General features: G+C 52.5%; 5 protein-coding genes across 5 annotated transcripts; all 5 read right to left on the bottom strand.

Moving 5' to 3' along the window:
- Positions 1-855: 855 nt before the first annotated feature.
- SETTUDRAFT_163246 (uncharacterized protein) lies at positions 856-2618 on the bottom strand. Its single transcript, XM_008027516.1, has 4 exons — positions 2398-2618; positions 1765-2349; positions 1535-1716; positions 856-1489 (listed from the first exon to the last, which is right to left on the bottom strand). The coding sequence occupies exons 1-4, from the start codon at positions 2576-2578 to the stop codon at positions 1019-1021; spliced, it is 1419 nt and encodes a 472-aa protein (XP_008025707.1). The 5' UTR covers positions 2579-2618; the 3' UTR covers positions 856-1018.
- Positions 2619-3451: 833 nt separating this feature from the next.
- SETTUDRAFT_89194 (uncharacterized protein) lies at positions 3452-4605 on the bottom strand (the record flags this gene model as incomplete). Its single annotated transcript, XM_008027517.1, has 2 exons — positions 3452-4522; positions 4576-4605. The coding sequence occupies 2 exons, from the start codon at positions 4603-4605 to the stop codon at positions 3452-3454; spliced, it is 1101 nt and encodes a 366-aa protein (XP_008025708.1).
- A 644-nt stretch (positions 4606-5249) lies between these two features.
- Positions 5250-6500, bottom strand: SETTUDRAFT_116088 (uncharacterized protein). The gene is made up of 4 exons (XM_008027518.1): positions 6412-6500; positions 6278-6335; positions 5689-6211; positions 5250-5629 (listed from the first exon to the last, which is right to left on the bottom strand). Exons 1-4 carry the CDS (start codon positions 6469-6471, stop codon positions 5284-5286), a joined length of 987 nt encoding a protein of 328 aa, XP_008025709.1. The 5' UTR covers positions 6472-6500; the 3' UTR covers positions 5250-5283.
- Positions 6501-8830: 2330 nt separating this feature from the next.
- On the bottom strand, positions 8831-12120 carry SETTUDRAFT_163249 (uncharacterized protein). Its single transcript, XM_008027519.1, has 4 exons — positions 12088-12120; positions 11959-12027; positions 10932-11909; positions 8831-10871 (listed from the first exon to the last, which is right to left on the bottom strand). Exons 1-4 carry the CDS (start codon positions 12101-12103, stop codon positions 9118-9120), a joined length of 2817 nt encoding a protein of 938 aa, XP_008025710.1. The 5' UTR covers positions 12104-12120; the 3' UTR covers positions 8831-9117.
- Positions 12121-13395: 1275 nt separating this feature from the next.
- SETTUDRAFT_171454 (uncharacterized protein) lies at positions 13396-17643 on the bottom strand (the record flags this gene model as incomplete). Its single annotated transcript, XM_008027520.1, has 5 exons — positions 13396-13566; positions 13673-13743; positions 13989-14709; positions 14833-17145; positions 17182-17643. The coding sequence occupies 5 exons, from the start codon at positions 17641-17643 to the stop codon at positions 13492-13494; spliced, it is 3642 nt and encodes a 1213-aa protein (XP_008025711.1). The 3' UTR covers positions 13396-13491.
- Positions 17644-18063: the final 420 nt, after the last annotated feature.

Below are 18063 nucleotides of genomic sequence, written 5' to 3' on the forward strand. Positions count from 1 at the left end.
GATGTGGATGTGGATAATGGCACTCGGGGCCAGGGTGGGGGCGGAGAGAACGACGTAAGTAAGTAGCCCACAGCCACAGCTGCTGCTACACTTACACACATACTTATCCTTGCTTCCACGGCGCGACAACCATGTCTCGTCTCTCTCAGTAGAAAAAAAGAAGAAGAAGAAGAAGATGCAGACAAGAAGCAAAACCACGTCCACACACACACATACATACAAATAGTGCCTTATCCCGTCCTAGTCTGGCGTGCGTAAAACAAAAAAGGGGAACGAGCTTCCCGTCTAGAAGATGTTCAGCCGCGCACTTGTTGATGCAGGATTCCTCTTTCTCCCCCCCCCCCCTCTGCATGTGCATGCATCTGCGCCGCTAGGTGTACTGCCACGTCTAGTCTGTGGCTAGATTGCGGTCGTGCATGTGTAGTAGGAACGTAGGAATGTAAGGTGTATGTGTATGTATGCCTGGAAATGGGTAGCGAGATAATGGCAGTGCATCTACACCTACACTAGAGCAAGGGAAGCGGGCGGGCGCAAAGGCCCGTGTTCTAGGTGTGTCTAAGTGGCAGAACGAATCGTGGGGTCTGGAGCGAAGACATGATTCTGTGGTTGGTTGAGGGCTCGGGGGGTTACGCCGCAAAGTTTAGCTTGCCCCGTGACTTTTTCCCGACGTGCATGGTGCTATGTTGCGAGTTGCATGAGACGACAAGTTGGTGGGAGCACGAGTGTGATTGGGCGGGTGAATTGAAGCGCAAAGAGGCATGGATAATCTAGATGGCTGAAAGTGCGAAAGCAGCGTTGCACGTTACGTAGCTGGTGTGTGGCAAAATTTTTTTTTCTTCTCCCCTGGTGTGGTAGCAAGAGAGACTAATGGAGGTTCTAGAACTTTTCTTCTTCTTCTTCTTCTTCTTCTTCTTCTTCGTCTTTTTCGGCCATGTAAAAACTTGCCGTGGACTACGGTGGTGGTATTATCGAATAAGCGTCTCTCTACGTGTAAAGCTGCCGAGATGGCTCAGGGGTATCAAACTTTTTCCTCGCCATTCAGCGTCTTTTGTCGTCTCTCGTCCACCTCATGGGTTGGCGGCAAACCTTCTCTTTCCAAGATATGGTTTGGAACTACAGCCCCTTTCTCGGTTTTGTCGTAGTTGGTGTCCGTCATGTGGTAGATGCCCAGGTAGTAGAAGCTTGCTATGCCCATCATGTAGAACAGTAGTATGCCTCCTGCCTCTGCGATAAACGGAATTTTGATGCTGTCGAGGCCAAAGCAAATGGCCTCGCCGGCCCCGAGTACACCCCGGAAAATGCCGACATAGTGCGTGAGCTTTTGCGGTGAGTTGGTTAGTGCGCCGATCCAGTAGTACACTATGTTATGCCAGAGCTGAGAGAAGACCCAGTTGAGCATGAATAGGACAAAGACCCAGCCGAAACTATCATCCTCCCAGTCGGTAGGATGGATTGGTGGATAGTCGCGGTTGTAATTGCGAGTGCGAATCTGACTGGTTAGTAGGTTTACTGAGCCGTAGATCGGACATCATACCATCTCCCAAACCCATGCAATGACAAGAGGAACACAAACACCAGTGAGCCCAATCAATCCACGCTTGCGTCGGCCCCAGCCTGGATAGTCAAGAACCCACTGCAAAGCCCATCCTGCTGGAATCTGCAAAACGACTGCAATAAATGATAGCAGCGAGCGGGTACGGAGGTTATTGTTGAACGCTTGTATAATGTAAGCAACCTAGCATGTGATTGGGTGGGACGACTTGCCGTTGACTGATCCGCTGTACACCAAGAAGCCCTCGGCTGGAAGAAAGGCGGGCAGCATCATGATCAGGATTGGGTCTGTGAAAGCGAGCAAGTTGGATTTCAACTCGTCCCAAGCGCCTCTTGGCCGATCTACGGCTACCACTGAGCCGTCGTCTCTCGTGAGCCGGTGCGGTCGCAGCAAAGTCAGGCAGAGCAAACCACCAACGACCATGATTGTGATGAATGATATGTATACCGATCGAGGTACGCCGGCGACCGTGTCGGAATCTCGATTGATGATTACGGGAATGATACCGCTAATGACGGACCCAAAGGCTTGCATGTTCATCAAGATGGTGGCGTACGATCCTTTCTCGCTCTCCTCAGGATAGCCAGTTGCTACATACCCAGCGGTGATGAACACCATACCTGCGCCAATACCAATAATGGGACCAGCGGCGTACGGATAGCCAGTCTTGCCAGTCTCGTCGTAATACCAGAGCGAGCCGACATAGACAGCGTAGGTCTGAACGCCGATACACATGGTAAGGCCAGGGCCGAGTTTGTTCAAAATGGAACCGCCGAAAGAGGACGAAAAGAACCACACTGTTTCTCGGTTATTGGTATTCCAGGATAACAGGTTTCAACCTTTACCTGCACATAGTGTTGCATTGACCACTTGGACTACTTGGGCTGAGTCTGGCTTTCCACCGCCAGCACCCAGCAGATTAAGAGCAACGTAGATACCAGCCGATGAGCCAACGCCCAAGCCAGCAATCAGCATCTGGACCCACGGGCCATGGTAACGGAATTGTGGGAGGTTTAGAACCCCCATAACGCTTCACCCGAGAATAAAGTGCAAGTAACGCGACGCGGGAGTAGGCAGGAGTTGAACTGGAGAGAACATGTAAATTATTGAGGAAAGCCAAACTGAGCAAGAAACGGACCGTAACGTGGGGAGCGGTAGCTTTAAACTACCAACCTTCGTGGACCATATCCAGGTCTCGCAGGGTTAGCAGTGGCTGAAGACAAGACTAAACACAGCCGCCGCAGGCCAGATAATCGACTTGAGATAGGCAAGGGTTCACGACGGGGCGAAGCGTTCACCGATAAGCAGCAACATGCCACAAATACCAGGGGTTGCATTATGTGGCGTCTTGGGGGTGTCGCTGATCTGCCCATTGGCAGGGAAAACGTCACTAGGCTGTGGATGTAGATTGAGGCTAGCGCGCAGAGTGGCCCGACGGCGAACCACAACTTTGGTTGTAACGGCTGGCCCGACATTAGTACTTATGTACAGGTCCCTGTACTAAGCTCGCTGACTCGCTGGGTGCCGGCTCCAGACCTGTTGAGAAACGATAGGTAGCGAGATCCGGAAAGATGGAGACTGAAAGTTGGAGAGGCCGAGATCCGCGCTGCGCGGTGCATGGCTGAAACAAGATCTAGACACGCTCGGCAATTTGGATGACTGGTTGAGTGCATCAAAAGCAGTGAAAAGAGGAAAATAGCGGCGAAGATCGCTACATTTTGAAGACGCTCGTGCTCAACAATGTGCACGCTTGTGAATTGCCAGCTTCCCCGCTTCGCCAGAGCTGCTCGAGCAGTCAGCCAGACCTGCGACGAGCACTGAGCTTGTGCAGCCACTGGCTGTTTTCGATAAACCCACTAGGACTCGCCAGCCGGCCCGTTCCCTCAGGCCGCCGTTTGCCTAATCCCAAACCTGTCGACAACTGACGTTGATGCGCTTAGTACCCATGTAGCCCTTCCATTTCTTGTAGGCTTTTTCTTCCGCCGGGGTTGAGCCAGGTGTGCCGACTGGCCAATTGGCTAGATGGGGAGGGCATGTGCTGGGGATACAGCGTGCCATTGCATGCCAGGCCCATCGTGCATCGCCTGTAAGATGCACGACGTCACCGCTGTGGACTCGAATGGCGACACTCCTCGGCGCATTGTCGCCTTCTCCATCGTCCTCTCCTCTTGCCATGATGAATATGCCGTCACACCCGACGCTAAAGCTCGCAAGCGCACGTTGGCATTGTTCGCTAACATCGCGGTGTACAGGCATGAAGTCTTTGGCCGAGTACACCAAGACCACGCCAGACTCTGGCCGGATGTGAGGGAAAAGACCAGTCACTAGCCGGGACAAGTCTGCAGGAAACGGGGTAGCGTGCTTCGCGTAGCTGCGAGTTGGCCAGTCATACTGTTCTCCAAGAGTAAGCCATCGAAGTTTGGTGTACAAGAACTGCTCGTTGTTCAAGAGCTTCTGCTTTTCGGATGCTTTTGGCACAAGTGAGTCTTTTGGGGCAGATCGTTCGCGAAGGAAAAAGCTACTGTCGAACCGTACTGCCTCTGACGTGGGTTGGGATGGATAAGGAATGTCATAGTCGGCCTGAAGGTTGATCTTGTGTCCGGGATCAGCCAAATCTCTATGCATCAAGCATGACGTGAACAAGACTTGTGTCTCTGGAGGGAGAAGTCCCGAAATGACCTGCAGGCCGGGGAAATCGCGGTGTTCGAAGATCTGCGCGTCTTCTGCAGGTACCGATAGTGGTTTACCACCTGCGTAAGCCTGGCAAGCAGCTTCGATCTGAGCTGCAGGAACGACACCTGCAGAGCGCCAGATATCTTTGCGATCTTGGTCAAACTCGTGGCGCTTATTCAGGTCAAAAATGTTTGGATCATTCTCCAAGTCGGCTCTGCGCATGCTTTGGTAACGCCAATGCTCCCTCTGGATGAACTGAGGCGGCGTGGCATGGGTATCATGGTGCACTGATCCTTTCTGCATAACCATGTTAGCCAGACTCGTTCAGTCCGATCGAGTGACATACGAACGCGTTCGGTTGCACCTGTCGAGAGATCCATGGTGAGAGGGTAGCCACCAAGTCGCGGTGGGCAAGGGCGTGCTGGTATACTTGATGGAAGTTGTCTCAGCACTGAGACATGCAATCGTCTCAGAATTATCATCAACACGAAGGGATAGGGGACAGAACACAAAATTAGATGGGATGTTTGGGCATAGTGGAGTGACTACAGGAAAAGATTGGATGCGGCAAGTGACTTGTGCGTTGCTTATCGATAAGCGCCACCGCATGCTTCTCTCCGTTGTTAGCCTCATGAAGTGGCTGATGCGGATTCGTCTCTATTAGTATCACCGCAACAAGTATCTTAATAGGGCGAATTGAAAACACTAAATGGAGGTATCGATATCAGGGCATTTACTGGCGCATGTTTAGTTGCCTAGACATCTTCGAGCACCATGATTCTTGACGGTAGGCGAATTGAGCCTGCAATCTGCATACTTTTCATCAGAACCCACAATGTCGTTACGAATAAGGTACACAGCACGTGAGTATAATAAAAAATTTACAGTCAGCATCAACTATAGAATCCTAGAGGTCATATCACGCCATTATGTCACCTACTAAATTACACAACACCAAATCCTCCATATCCTACCTCCTCCATCAACTCCCACTCCCCATACTCCCCCCCCCCTTTCCCCCCAAAAACAATATACACACCCTTCAATCCCGCACCTCCCTAAAACACAGCAATAGCCCCAGGCGGACTCCCAATCCCACCCTTAACATGCAACGGCGCACTCGTCAAGAAAAACGTATACCGTCCCATGTCCTTACACTTCTCACTCAGCTTCTCGAGATCCCACATCTCGCCGATGGGAGTGCCCCAGTGCACAAGCAGCCACTCATGCAAGCACCAGCCGTCGGTGAATTTCGGGGGCCACGCCTCAAACGCAACGTTATCTGCGACGGTGGCGGCGAAATGGCGGTCGTAGAGCCAGCGCGTGGTTTTCTCGCTGGCTTGAAGACCTATCGCGATGCTGTTGTCACAAGTACCTGATTTGCGCTCTGCGGCGTTGGCATTCCTATGTATGCGTCAGAAGGTGTCTGAGGATACGATACATATGACAGATGGTAGACTTACTCGTGCCACCGCACATATCCCGTGCGAATCAAGAGTATATCGCCCTGCCTGGTCTCTGTGCCCTGCCACGTAAGCGTAGCCTCGATCTCCTCAATGGGAATCTCATGTCTGGACACTGCACTCGGGGCCGTTTTTCCCGTCGTCTCTTCGTACCAGCGCAGCCAGTCGCACAGCACGCCGCGGCCCACAATCCCACCTCTCTCGCACCACACATGCGTGCCGTTGGTAATGCTTTTCTTGGACTCGGCGTGCGACAGCCCGTTGTAATACATGCTTGTTTTCTGGTGTGCAAAGTGCTTGAGGCTGTCCCACTGCGAGCCTGCCTGCGTATTGATGTAGACCTCATCGTCGTTTGCGACGAAGGCGGAGAAATCGGCGAAATCAATGTGCTTTTGCTCGAAGGGCTTGCGGTTGAAGCCTGGATACTGCACGTTGTGCAGTTCCCAGTCGAGCTGGATCGACTCGCCGGTTTGGATTTCCTGGGATGCGGCTTTGACGACGCTGGGTGTGAGCAGGTTGATTGCTGTGTTTTGTTAGTTGAGTATTGTGCTAATCCGGGAGTGGGGTTTTGTTGGTGGAAACAACGTACTTCCAACTTCATCCTTCTTCCCATTTTCGTCGAAAAATCCCCAAATGCTGCCTTGTGGCTGTATCAAAGTCAGTCCATCAAGTCCATCATCTCTCCCCGTCCAATCTACACAATGACGCAAGAAAGAGACTCACCATCCCCTCCACCTTGGGCAACTCATCAAAAGCCGGGAAGTGGTATTCCTTGCGACCCATTTTCCCTCGCTCCGTTCGGTTTCGTTTCGTATCGTATTGTCCTCTTATCTTCTCCTCTCCTAATCCACGAAGCCAACTTTTTACCAATCTCTCTGTTTTATTTCTCCTTCCTTTTCTCTTTCCCTATTCCAGTTCTCTCTCTCTCTTTCATGTACTATCCCTCTCACTTTCCAGCGCGAAAAAAATAAATAAATCCCGAAAATCTTGGAAAAAAAAATCTTAACCAACGCGACCAAAGCAAAGATATTCCCTCACCTTATTCATCGCACACACACACACACACACATCTCTTCCATCGATCTCATTTTATACACACATACACAACACGCCCATTCGATCCGGCGCCCCACACCGAGGTCAAGCCTATCCTCCTACCCCTACCCCTACCCCATCTCTACCCCGCGCCGTATACCCAAAAAGAAAATCATCACCCCTGGCCAAGCTCTCCGTTAGCGCTCCCCCTCGCGCTCCTCTTCTCTTCCCCCCTACCAAAATCCTATCAGCATTGGATAGGTGTAGGTACATAGATGCTATCCACACGCGGAAGCAGCACCGGCAAACGAGTCATGTTGGCGTGACCAATAAGCGTGCCGCAGCCCCGGTTTATGCGCGCATGGCCTATCGAGTAATGACGTTTGTGAGTGATGGAAAAAGCTGCAAAGTATGGTGGACTGTACTGTACTGTAGGTGTGTGTAGAAGAAGAAGGGGGAGTTGAGTTGGTGGATACATATGCTATGCTATGTACATTGAACGTCGTCCTTTATATCCCACCCCATCCCATCAATCCATCCCTCCATCGATCCATAGAACTCACCGTGTGTCTCTGTCTCCGTCTCAGTCTTCATAAACCCTTGCCCCCTCTCCTCCAACCTTCCACCCCGCCTCGCCCCCCCGGAATGACGTGGAAAACCCACATCCACACCCACACCCGCATCACACATCCATGCCCATGACCACAAGACCACAATCGCCATGACCAGTCCCGTAAGATGAAAGTGGAGCGAAGCCAAGTAGCGGGGTCTACCTAGTCCATGTCCGTATCCGTTGTCCGTGCCGCAAGTCATGGCCATTACCTAAACCCCCAAACCCTAATCCTAAACCCTAAACCATACATGTAGATCCTGCACCACCACCACAACCACGGCGAAGCCGCCGAAGAAACCCGGACGGATGGGCGAGTGAGCGAGTATGCAGGGATACATATAGGGCCAGGGCTAGGCCCGGAGCTAGGATTGGGGTTACTGTAGGATCAGGAAGTACATGTGGGAGGGGTATGTATGTATGGATATGAGCGGCCGACACGAAGTGCAAGTAGAGTAGACATGTGCATGCGCGGGCGGGGCAAGGAACGAGTGGTGCGGGTTAGAAGAGCCAAAAAAACAAAAGAAAAACAAAAGCAAAGAGCAAAGAGCAAAGCGCAAAGAGCAAAGAGAGCAGGGAGAAGAAAAGCAGAGTGAAAAGAGAAACAAGGAAAGGAGATTTCGATACATACATGCATATATAAACTTGGCGTTGTAAACCTGTGAGGTGTACTTGACATCTGTCTGTCTGTCTGTCTGTCAGTGCCAGTGTCAGTGTCGTTATTCCCATCCATCCATCCATACTGTATTGCATATTGCATGTTGCATGTTGCAAGTGTGCCAAAGTAAGTACGTAATCGGACCGCGCGGGGAAACATTGATTTATTCCCACATCCACACATCCACATCCACATCCACACACACATCCACACACACACACATATCCACACACATCCACACACACACATACTACACAGCCCCATCAGCTAGTCGCAGCGTCAGCCAAACTATATAAAAAATTAAAAAAAAAATTAAAAAAACAAACTTATGCGTGTACAACTATGTATGCGTATGTGTATATGTCTTACTTACTTACTTACTACCCACGCACGCAGCAAATTCTTTTTCACGTATACTTAAGTAGAAGACTTGGCATTAAGTATATTGATAAACCGAGGGGGAGGCGGGCTATATAGTACATACATACAATAGGAACTGAACTGGTAACATGATTATTATTAGAGCTCTTGAACCGGGCTGAACAAGTTTCGGGCTAACCACGGTGATTTTAAAAAATTGGGGGGGGTACTTAAGTATGTTGATCGCTGTGTTATGTGGGAACGCGGTGCGTGTGTAGCATTTCCTCAAAGGAGAAATGTACATACATGACACGCACTCGTGCTCGTGCTTCTATCTATTGACAATTACATCTGACATCATAATTACCAAGGTTACATTTTCTCTCCGCTCCCCCTACTAGTAGGTATGCACAGCTCAGCATAATCACACTGCCCACTGCTACAAACCAGTTCATGTGTCAAATTCAAGTTCAAATCAAATCAAATCAATGCATTAACTATTACTACAGGAAAGCGGCATCAGTACCAAGTTTTCATGACCTGCCTTGGCAACGGTCAACCCCAGTCCTCCCCATTAACCACATAGGCACATAACCATCATTTCATGTCTGCCGTGAGCGAAACCAAAGAACATCCGTTTACTCATGTGCGCGCGCATGCGCATTGGCGCAAACGTGGTATCATCCATGATCAAAAGGTAGAAAAGTCGTCATCGTGACTTGCAACCCCCAAAGCATACCGGGTATCACTGGTCGAGAACAAGCATCTAAACGCGGCCCTGGAAGACGGGGTTCTGCTCGCCGAGAGTAGTGTTGTACTGGCCAGTAGCAGGGGCAGTCGCAGAAGCCGGGTTGTTCAGGCCTGTAGAACCAGCAGTAGTAGCCGAGCCCGTCGTGTTGAACGCGTCGTCAATCTGAGTACCGAAGCCTGGGGCGGCGCCGGTAGCGGGAACACTGCCAGGAACGCCGCTAGTAGCCGGAGCACCGCCAGTCAAGCCCTGGTGGCCCGTAGTAAGACCAGGCTCAGCACCAAGGCCGCCGGCGTTAGAGTACTGGCTGTCGTACTGGTTGGTGGATGGGTTCATGCCCTGCGAAGCATCTAGGCCGCGAGAAGCATCACCGGGGTTGCCGTAGCCGTCTGGACGACCGTGGGGCTTGCGGGTGATCTTGCCAACCTGTGGGAGGCTCGACGTCTCCTTGGCTGAGCCAATAGAGAAGACGGGGCTCTCCCACTTCTCGCCCTTGGCAGCGAGCTCCTTGTACTCGGTCGCCTTGGACGAGATACCTCCGGGCAGCGAAATGTTCTTGAAGATGGAGTCGTGCTGCGTGACGGCCATGTTGACCTGTGTGTCCTTGGTCCGCTCCTTGACAGCCTCCTTCTTCTGCTTGCCTTGCATAAGGCGGTTCTGGGCAGAGTTGGCGTAGCGCTGGTACATGTTCTTGATGTTCTGGGGGTCGGGGTTGCGCTTGGCCTCGGCCTCAGCACGGTCAGCCTCCGTCTTGATGTCGAAGAGGATGCCGTCGAGCTGGTTGACAGAGTCCTTAATCTGCTTCTCCAAGACCTTCTGGATCGCAGGGCGCATGACCTTGAGGAGCAGAGGCTTGAACATGTTGAAGAGGAGTTTGTGGTTGCTCTTCTTCATCTTGATCTGCAGGTGCTTAATGTCCGACTCGACCTTGGTCACCTTGAAGAAATGTGTCTGCGCATCCTCGCGCGCCTTGTCGGCAGTCTCCATCTCCACCTTGAAGCTGAAGCCGGTGCCGCCCATGAAAATGTCCATGACACCCTTGTCCGTGATGGAGGGGAAGCCCTGCTTGCGCTTGATGTAGTACGACACGTCCCTGAGGTCCATCTGCACACCCGAGACGGAGAGCATGACGCGGTTCTTGTTCTTGCTCGTAATGGACTTGCGGCCCCAGCGCCAGTAGTTGTCTGAGCCAAACTCGAGCGAGTTGGGCGCGAGGTTGTCACCCTCGATCACCAGGTTTTCAACGACAGCGTCCATCATGGGGTCGCTGTACTCGATGCGCGGCACGGGAATGTAGCGGACATTCTCAAAGATGGCGGGGAGGACGACCTCAGTCAGGTCCTTGACAAGGTGGGGCTTGAAGACAGTCTTGCCGTTCTCATCGTGGCCCAGGTCGCGGAAGAGCTTGTTGATCGACTCGGCAAACTGCTTGTTCTGAGCATCAGCGTCAAACTGCTGGCCAATGAAGCGGAATTCATCAGCGATGCGGTCCGTGTGGCCTCGGTAGCGGCTGCGGAAGAAGTGGTGGCCGTCGTCGTAGAGCTGGTTCCACTCGGCGTTGAAGCTGTCTTCGAGGACAAAGCCCTGCTGCTGGAGCGTCTTGCGGATGAATTGGTTCATGCGCTTGAACCAGTTCCTCAGCTCGGGGTCCTGGTCGGCGTCCTTGTAGATCTGGTTAATAGACTCAATCAGGTCGTCGAATGACGTGTTGTTGGCGAATCGCTCGAGGAGAGTCTTCATGTTGGTCAGCCATTGGTTCTCTTGGAGGAAGCCTAGATTACGCACCCGGAGATTAGCTTTAGCAATGTTTAGTGCATCATTTTGATGCGCACCTTGCACAGAGCCCTTGCCCTGCATGCCCATGTTCCTGCCGTGGCCCGAGTATCGCTCAGCCAGTGTTAGCAAAGTCTCGATGGCGCGCTGGTAGTCGTGGTGGCCCTGAATTTCGACAACCATCTTCTTGAGGCGCCAGATGGTCTGCTCGCGGCGCTCCTCTGGCATCTTACCCCGAAGGTAGTTGTTGAGCTGGTCGCGGCGGGCGCGGGCCTTTTGCTTGTCTTCTTCCGACGTGTTGGCGTCAACCTTCTGCTTAGCCGCCTCGACGCCGCTGCGAACATCAACGCCGGTGGGCTGGCCCGTCTGGCCCTCCTGGGCAGCGAGCTCGGCAGTGTGAGAGGGATCGCGGGTACCCTGGGGGTTGGCGGCCTGGTTGACGTCCTTGGCTGCTTCGCTGAGCTCTCCCTTGGCCTGGTCGCGGTTCTTGTTGCCAAACGGCAGGCTGCTCTTAGCCTGGTTGCGGAGGTTCTCACGGTTCAAGTTGGATGTGTCGTGCCAGGTGTTGTCCTCGGCAGGCTGGTCCAGCTTGCTGAGCTGGTCTTGCGAGGGCTTGACGCGGTTTGCCGTGTTCTGCGCGGCATCGCCAGCCATGTCGCGGAGGAGAACACTGGCGTCTGAGAGAAGCTTCCTGAACTGGCCGTTGGAGATGAGTAGTGTGCCAAGAGTGCGCAGGCCGTCGAGAGCGTTGTTGCCGTCCTGCCTCGCCGTGTCCTTATCCACGGGTGCATTGGGACGGTTGGCCATGTTGCCATTGAGGTGCTCGGCCTGCCAGATAAAGTCCTGGAGGAGGTTGCCCTCGTTCTTGGTGAGAAGAAGAATCTTGGCCTGCTCAATGACGTTCTTCAGGTCAGTGACCAGACTCTGGCCCTCGGGAGAGAGCTTCTTGGACGGTGAGTTGAGCGCCCTGTGGGCCAATGCAGAGTTGAGAGCGACATCGATCTGGCTGTTGGATGGCACCTTGCCATTGGAGAAGGCTGGTGTTGGTCAGCAATTTGTTTGCACCGACGCGTGTGCTGCACATACCTTCGGCGATTCCGTATAGCTGCAGCTTGTTGTTGACGTCCTTCTCCTTCAGCTTCAAGTCCACCGGACCTGCATGGCGTTAGTACCAGAGCGGTAGAGGTGCGGGGCAGGCAGGGCAGGTGCACGTACGGTTTACGGCGCTCATGATGTCGATGTGCCTATGGGGGTATCAAGGGTGCGGGGGGGTATCAAAATTACAGACGCAGGGTCGGGAAAAAAACAATGGAACAGAGTAAGGTGAGGCGGGCGAGTGGGCGAGTGTGCAAAAGGGACTATTGGGTATCTGTGGTGTGAGGGAGGGAGAGGGCGGGCAGAAGCAGCTTTGTATTTGGGGCGGCGTCTGGGTCGGACTGGGTAACACGCGCTCGAGTGAGTGCAGCGACTACGTCACTCCGTCGTAGCTTCCCGCCTGGGGAGGTCTGGGCTTGGGACCACAAGCACAAGCGAGCAGCTCGTTGAACCTGATTGACCTGCTGGGCCTGCTGGGCCTGCTGGACCCCGCGACGCCCGCCTGCCCGCCTGCCCGCCATGCTCTCACTCACGCCTTCACCTTGTTGCTGCATGTCCCAAGCACGCCCGCGGACGGCCATGTCCCCATCCAGGGCCACCATTACGCACTCGCCGTCCATAGACACGGAGCCACACGCGCTACCCACGCTCAGGTATGACGAGTCTGTTTCGGCGCGTGTCTCGATCGGCGCCAGGTTTCCCAAAAGGACAGCAGCGACGTGCGTGCTGGTTGCGTCATGGCAAGCGCGCCGTCAGCCACAATCTCGATTCCGACTTATGCGAAATGTGGCGTCACGTTGCCGCCCGCCCCTCCGCTCATTGCGACACAGGAATTTTTTTTTTGGAACGCTGCCATTACACTGCAGCCGTAGCTTGGCTTCTGAGTTCTTCAATTCCTCGTCTGCCTTGGTATGACTCTCTGCTGTGCGCGCAGGTGCCGTCGCGTCGTCGCGTAGGTGGGCGTAGTCGTAGAGCCTTGCGCCACGCACATGCTGATACCAAGCTTTTTCTTGGCATTGCACTAGCGCGAGAGGGAGCTCTCGGTGGCCACGCCGCTCGCACGATGACGACGTTCGTTTCTCAGCGCCGTGCCTTTCTGCCTTTGCCCGCCCCCCTTCTTCGTTCCTTGTCCCGCAATTCAATGGGCCTGGCTGAGACGCGACCAGCGGCTGATGTGCCGACACGTGAGGAGCCATGCATACAGACACAGCGCCAAAAACCGGGAAATACGGCCTGACAAGGCCATTCCCGGAATCGCGCCTGGAGTCCTTTGTCCAGCCCTGCGCCGTCTCCCGCTCTTTGAGCCGATCCATGTGTCTGCGTGGATACTCGCCGCAGATCAGCCGATGCACTAGGTCTAGTCAATTTCACACTGTCTTTGAAAATATCCCGTCTTCCGTCTTGGATGAGCACCAGCTACACCTAGTCCGAGTACGCTGGCTTGATGGAGCCAATGAGCGCTGCGGCACGTGACATCCAACTCGACCGCAACCCGCAGCAACAACCACCATTGCCATTACTGTCCTATCGCATCCTGTATTCATCTCTCTCGTCAGTTCTCGCCCGTCTATCACGCCCGTATTCAGACCATTCATCACCCTCTCTTTCGCCGTGTCGTCTCCTATCCTCATGTCTTCGGTCCGACCTCTTCTTTCCCCACGAGTACAATTCTGCTTCGTCTCGGCTCAAAGGCTCCGTCTCAAACGCGCGCGACCATGGTGATAGTGCGCTTCGCGAGACATATATTTGCGCTTGCGGATACCGTCGTGCACGACCCTTGATGCTATCGCCATCATACACATCGTACGTTGGTCGCCATGGCGGTGGCATCGGGTAGCTATCGTAATGGCCCCCCGCATTATCTCCATAGTGATCTGGATAATAGCCGCCTCTGCCATGCCGACGTATCATGCGACTATTGCCTAAACCCTCTGTTGTGATTCTGTACTTTGGCATGTGTCGAGAGTATGCCTCATGCCGTGGTGCGTACCAGTCCTCGTCCTCACTTCGCGCGTCAATACCCGTGTATATCTCGCCGCTGTACTTGAAAACCGGTCGCGGGCTAGCGAATTCGGCTTCGTTGGGGAAACTCGACTCCAGTGTACTGCTCGAGTTTGCCTGCAGCTGGAGTGGACGCTTCCGTCGCGGCACGCTTATGCCTCCTCCACCCATGCTTATTTCTTCTTTGCCTCTAGCCCTGCGGTATAACGATGAGATTGTGTCACGAATCCCATCGCCATTGTATCCAATGAGCAAACAGATTCCCACTGTTACCACGGTCAGCGGTATAGCTACAATCCAGAATAAGTCTTGTCCTTGATTCATATCGCGGATATCAACCGTGTTCATCCCCATGTAGCTGGTTACAAACGACAGAGGCAGGAAAATAACAGTCACCACTGTAAACACCATGATGGCCTTGCCATGATCCTCTTCGTTGATCTCAAGGCTCTGCTTTGTACGATCCGCAAGGGGACCACAACGTCGGATTAAGTCCTTATAGTCTTCCCTGACCAGATCCAGACTGTCGAGACAATCTTCCACCAATGTGCGCTCGTGCGGAAACATGCTTTTTCGGGACGGTGATTCTTTCTCGTAAGTCAAGTCATCGAGAACGCCCAGGTAGTTTCTGCCAAGATTGGCCTGCTGTATATTAATTGAGGTGAGGATTTGCAACTCTTCTTGAATCAGGTTGAGATCTCGCAGGAGCCGTTTGCTTGGATGATGGTTGACCTGGAATTGCTGCAAGACGTTAGTTGAGGTCAGAACTTGGAAAAGGCCTTGCTCGACAGCTCCATGAGTAATTGGCACGTCTTTTTCGTGTGGTGACTGCTTTCACCTAGAAAAGAATACAAAACTACTTACAAGCCTTGATATGTATTCTCGATACAGATCACCTGCGCTTTTTTGTTTTTCAAGCGGTTGTAGCGACAGCCTCCTAACCAGCCAAGCACAAATGTACTCTGGGCCTAGAGAAAGATGCGCCATCAGATTTAGTGGCGGGTTGGATCGAGCCATGTAGCACAGCTGCGACCGAGCAACTCTCAGCGAGCGAATTGCAGTCTGGCTAAACCTCTTCAGGGTGGTGAGACCTTTTTTTGAATACGGCAGAACATCGCGTTCATGCTTGTGTTTGAGTCGATGGCTTTGTCCATAGGCATCGTTGATGTCGTATAAAGCTCGCTCAATCGCCATGACGAATACGAGGATCAATCGAAATGCCTCGGGAAGTTCTTTCGGCAGTCGATACAACTCAGAAATCTGGCCTTTTTCATTTTGAACTCCGTAGAGCAGTTCCTGCGCTTGATCAAATATCTCTTTTGCCGAGGTGCAGGCCATTGTAAGTATAGCCAGTACCCCAGCGTTCGTCTGCTCATACCAAAACTTTGCCGATGTCATGACCCACTCTCTTAATTGCGAGTCTGGAGATTTTCTCCCCGCCGGCAGTTGTTCATCAGGCAGGCCTCTCGTATTGGCTGTCTGGGGCTTTGCAAGCTCATTTTCCGGGTTTGCATGGTGCTCCAAATGTCTGAGCGCCTTGTCCAGACTGTCAAAAGGACGAAAATTGCTACACCGCTTGCACTTCGTGATCGCTTTCGTCAATTCCGGTTTGCCGTCTGGAATTGATAATAAACTGGGTCTGGTAGCGGTGCGGATGATCCAGGAATGCCCTAACGAGTGGGGTTGTCCTCGTTGCCGTCTAGAAGTACTGTGTTGATCAGAATCTCGATCCGAAGGTTGGTTGTCCTCGATCTTGACAATGTGTTCATGAAATCTAGCCATGACACCCCAAGTTTTGTCTATTACGGTGCTCTCGTCCGTGTCGCTGACAAAAAGCTCTGAGATCATGCGAACAAAGTTGAAAAATTCGAGAGACTTGTTCAAAATACCAGTGTGTTGAGTATCAACTGTGACATGATGAAGTGAAGATCCAGACATCATTCTTTTTCCTTGGTTTAATTGTTCCCTCAGATCGGAAAAACTAGCATCTGCAGATTCGTAGGACACCTCGGGGAGTGATTCGTAATAATTCGTCGACGCAAAGGTCGCATCGACACGGTTGGTATTGACTCCAATGATGATGTCAGTCATCATGGCCTTCTCGACCTGCTCCAGACAACTAGTGAACTGCCGTCGTTTGTACAAGCCCCGGTCCGCGGTCTTGTGCTTCTTTGTGTCTGTACTGGCATTTGGCTGTGGCCAATGAAAAAATGGAGGCACAGATGTTGAGCTGCTTGTGTTCCAAGCATTCGCAGTCGATGTAGAAAGGGGGTCCATTTGTACCACGTCTTTGTCGGTTACTTGTACCAAGTTGATTGAGATGAAGTTATTTCGCGCAATAAGGTTTTTCCAATGCTTCGGGGTGACCCTGGAGCTGTCGTTTCGCGTCTTGCGCTGCAAGCAGATCTTTGTTTCCACACCTTTGCCATTGACCCCGTACTCAATTTCACGAACCCTTGCCTCCATCTGGAGGTAGGATCTACAAGTGCTGAGGGGAAAGATGAAATCGCGCCCGCCGCGATCGGTGAGTCTGATTTTTGTCTGATTGTTGTCTGCAACCGGTTGTGTGCCCAGTTGTATAATCTCTTCCTCAATGATAGCCATTGAATTTATCATCTCCTTGGACAGTGGTGCATGCCCACAAGTTACAACAAAGCTGGATCCTATGTTCATCATCCAGAGATTTGGAACGTGGATGATACTTTCGGATCGGCCATTGCCAAATCTTTTGTAGGACTGTTCTGCATCTCGTTCGCGTACTGGCTCGTAGGGATAGAAGGTCTGCATCAGGGTCCGCTGACTAAATAGTGTGTTTTCTGTATGCGCAGAACTCCTGGCCTGGGGATGTAGTCCTAGGTACAGAAGGCAGCTGAATATGACGGACTGTGGATCAGGCTGGTTCGATTCGTCGGCCCGTAGAACTGTGCCTGGCTCGATAAACATACCGCTATCAAATGGCTTCACCTTTTCGGCGTTTACCTTGTTGAGCATCTCAGAAGTGAGCTTTCGCAGTCGATCACTTAGATGTGGTATAGTCAGGCATACGTCCCTGAAACGCGAGAAATCAAGCTGTCTAGCCGAAATGTGGTACCATGTTGAAGTTACAGCTTCTTGCAAACGAGGAGTCTCGGGGCCTGGCACGACGTAGATTTTGATCTGGCCTCGTCCACCGGCTTCCTCGATCATGGCTCTAGTTATTCGGAATGTCTCGACATGAGAATCACCAACGTCCTTTCCTACACCATGGCCTTCTGGCTCCTCTCTAGACCCAATGGCTTCCTGGTGATGCCTCGTGTCCACTTGGAAAGAGAGTTGATTGCATTCGATATCCAGAGGTGCCACCACCTGACGAGGTACCGGCAAGTCGTTTACTGCTACAAAGCCACGACTGCTTGACGACACAGTATGATCAGAATCACTGTCGGTGCTGGAATCGCTGTCGCCGGAGTCGCTATCGCTGGAATCACTATCAGTGCTGGAGTCGCTTTTTTGCCCAGCAGGAGGTGGTGGTGGGCGTTGGTCGTCGAATGTAGTCCTCGGAACATAGTCGCTTTCCTCAACAAAACGGTTTCGCCGGTAATACACCAGCGGCGACTTCGAGCGGGAACGAGATGTGAAGTGATGGCGAGAACCTCTGCCAGGCCGGTCGTCGGGGAACTTGATGTCGATAGTCATGCCAGGCGCGACAACAGCACCCCACACATTTGAGAGGATGCTGGCTCCATTAGTTTGTATGGCATAGTCTCCGCATGCGACTTTATCACGCAAGTCTTGGTCTTGTTTGGCGTATATTTGTTCCCAGCGAGACTCGATGTCCTGTCAAGCCACGGTTAGTACGGTATTGCAAAAGCGTCTAGGCTGCACAGGATCAAAGCACCACAGTATGGAAATGGGACGCACCTCTTTGGACCGACATTGCTCATAGGGAAACGCGTAACGTTGTCCTGAGTGATCGCGAAAATAAACAAGCTCGTGGTTTTTGGCGTTGTCGTTCGCATTGGATGTAGTCGTGTCGCCCCGTCAGTCGCCTTGGCGACTGTCGCGCCGCTCCAAGTCAATCTCGGGCTCCATGCATCAACAGCCCCAAGATGATGC

This window comes from Exserohilum turcica, assembly GCF_000359705.1.
Source record: "Exserohilum turcica Et28A unplaced genomic scaffold SETTUscaffold_2, whole genome shotgun sequence".
In the NCBI taxonomy this organism is placed as follows: Eukaryota; Fungi; Ascomycota; class Dothideomycetes; order Pleosporales; family Pleosporaceae; genus Exserohilum; species Exserohilum turcicum.

What these genes read in the sequence shown, in the direction of transcription:
- SETTUDRAFT_116088 (XM_008027518.1), bottom strand. Translation starts at nt 6,471, where the DNA reads ATGGGTCGCAAGGAATACCACTTCCCGGCTTTTGATGAGTTGCCCAAG. An exon ending in TGCCCAAGGTGGAGGGGATG is followed by an intron (nt 6,336 to 6,411) that starts GTGAGTCTCTTT and finishes ACTTTGATACAG; the next exon opens with CCACAAGGCAGCATTTGGGG. An exon ending in GAAGAAGGATGAAGTTGGAA is followed by an intron (nt 6,212 to 6,277) that starts GTACGTTGTTTC and finishes AACAAAACACAG; the next exon opens with CAATCAACCTGCTCACACCC.
- SETTUDRAFT_163249 (XM_008027519.1), bottom strand. An exon ending in GCTATACGGAATCGCCGAAG is followed by an intron (nt 11,910 to 11,958) that starts GTATGTGCAGCA and finishes GACCAACACCAG; the next exon opens with CCTTCTCCAATGGCAAGGTG. An exon ending in GGGCAAGGGCTCTGTGCAAG is followed by an intron (nt 10,872 to 10,931) that starts GTGCGCATCAAA and finishes TGCGTAATCTAG; the next exon opens with GCTTCCTCCAAGAGAACCAA.
- SETTUDRAFT_163246 (XM_008027516.1), bottom strand. Translation starts at nt 2,578, where the DNA reads ATGGGGGTTCTAAACCTCCCACAATTCCGTTACCATGGCCCGTGGGTC. An exon ending in CAATGCAACACTATGTGCAG is followed by an intron (nt 2,350 to 2,397) that starts GTAAAGGTTGAA and finishes ACCGAGAAACAG; the next exon opens with TGTGGTTCTTTTCGTCCTCT. An exon ending in GTACAGCGGATCAGTCAACG is followed by an intron (nt 1,717 to 1,764) that starts GCAAGTCGTCCC and finishes ACATTATACAAG; the next exon opens with CGTTCAACAATAACCTCCGT.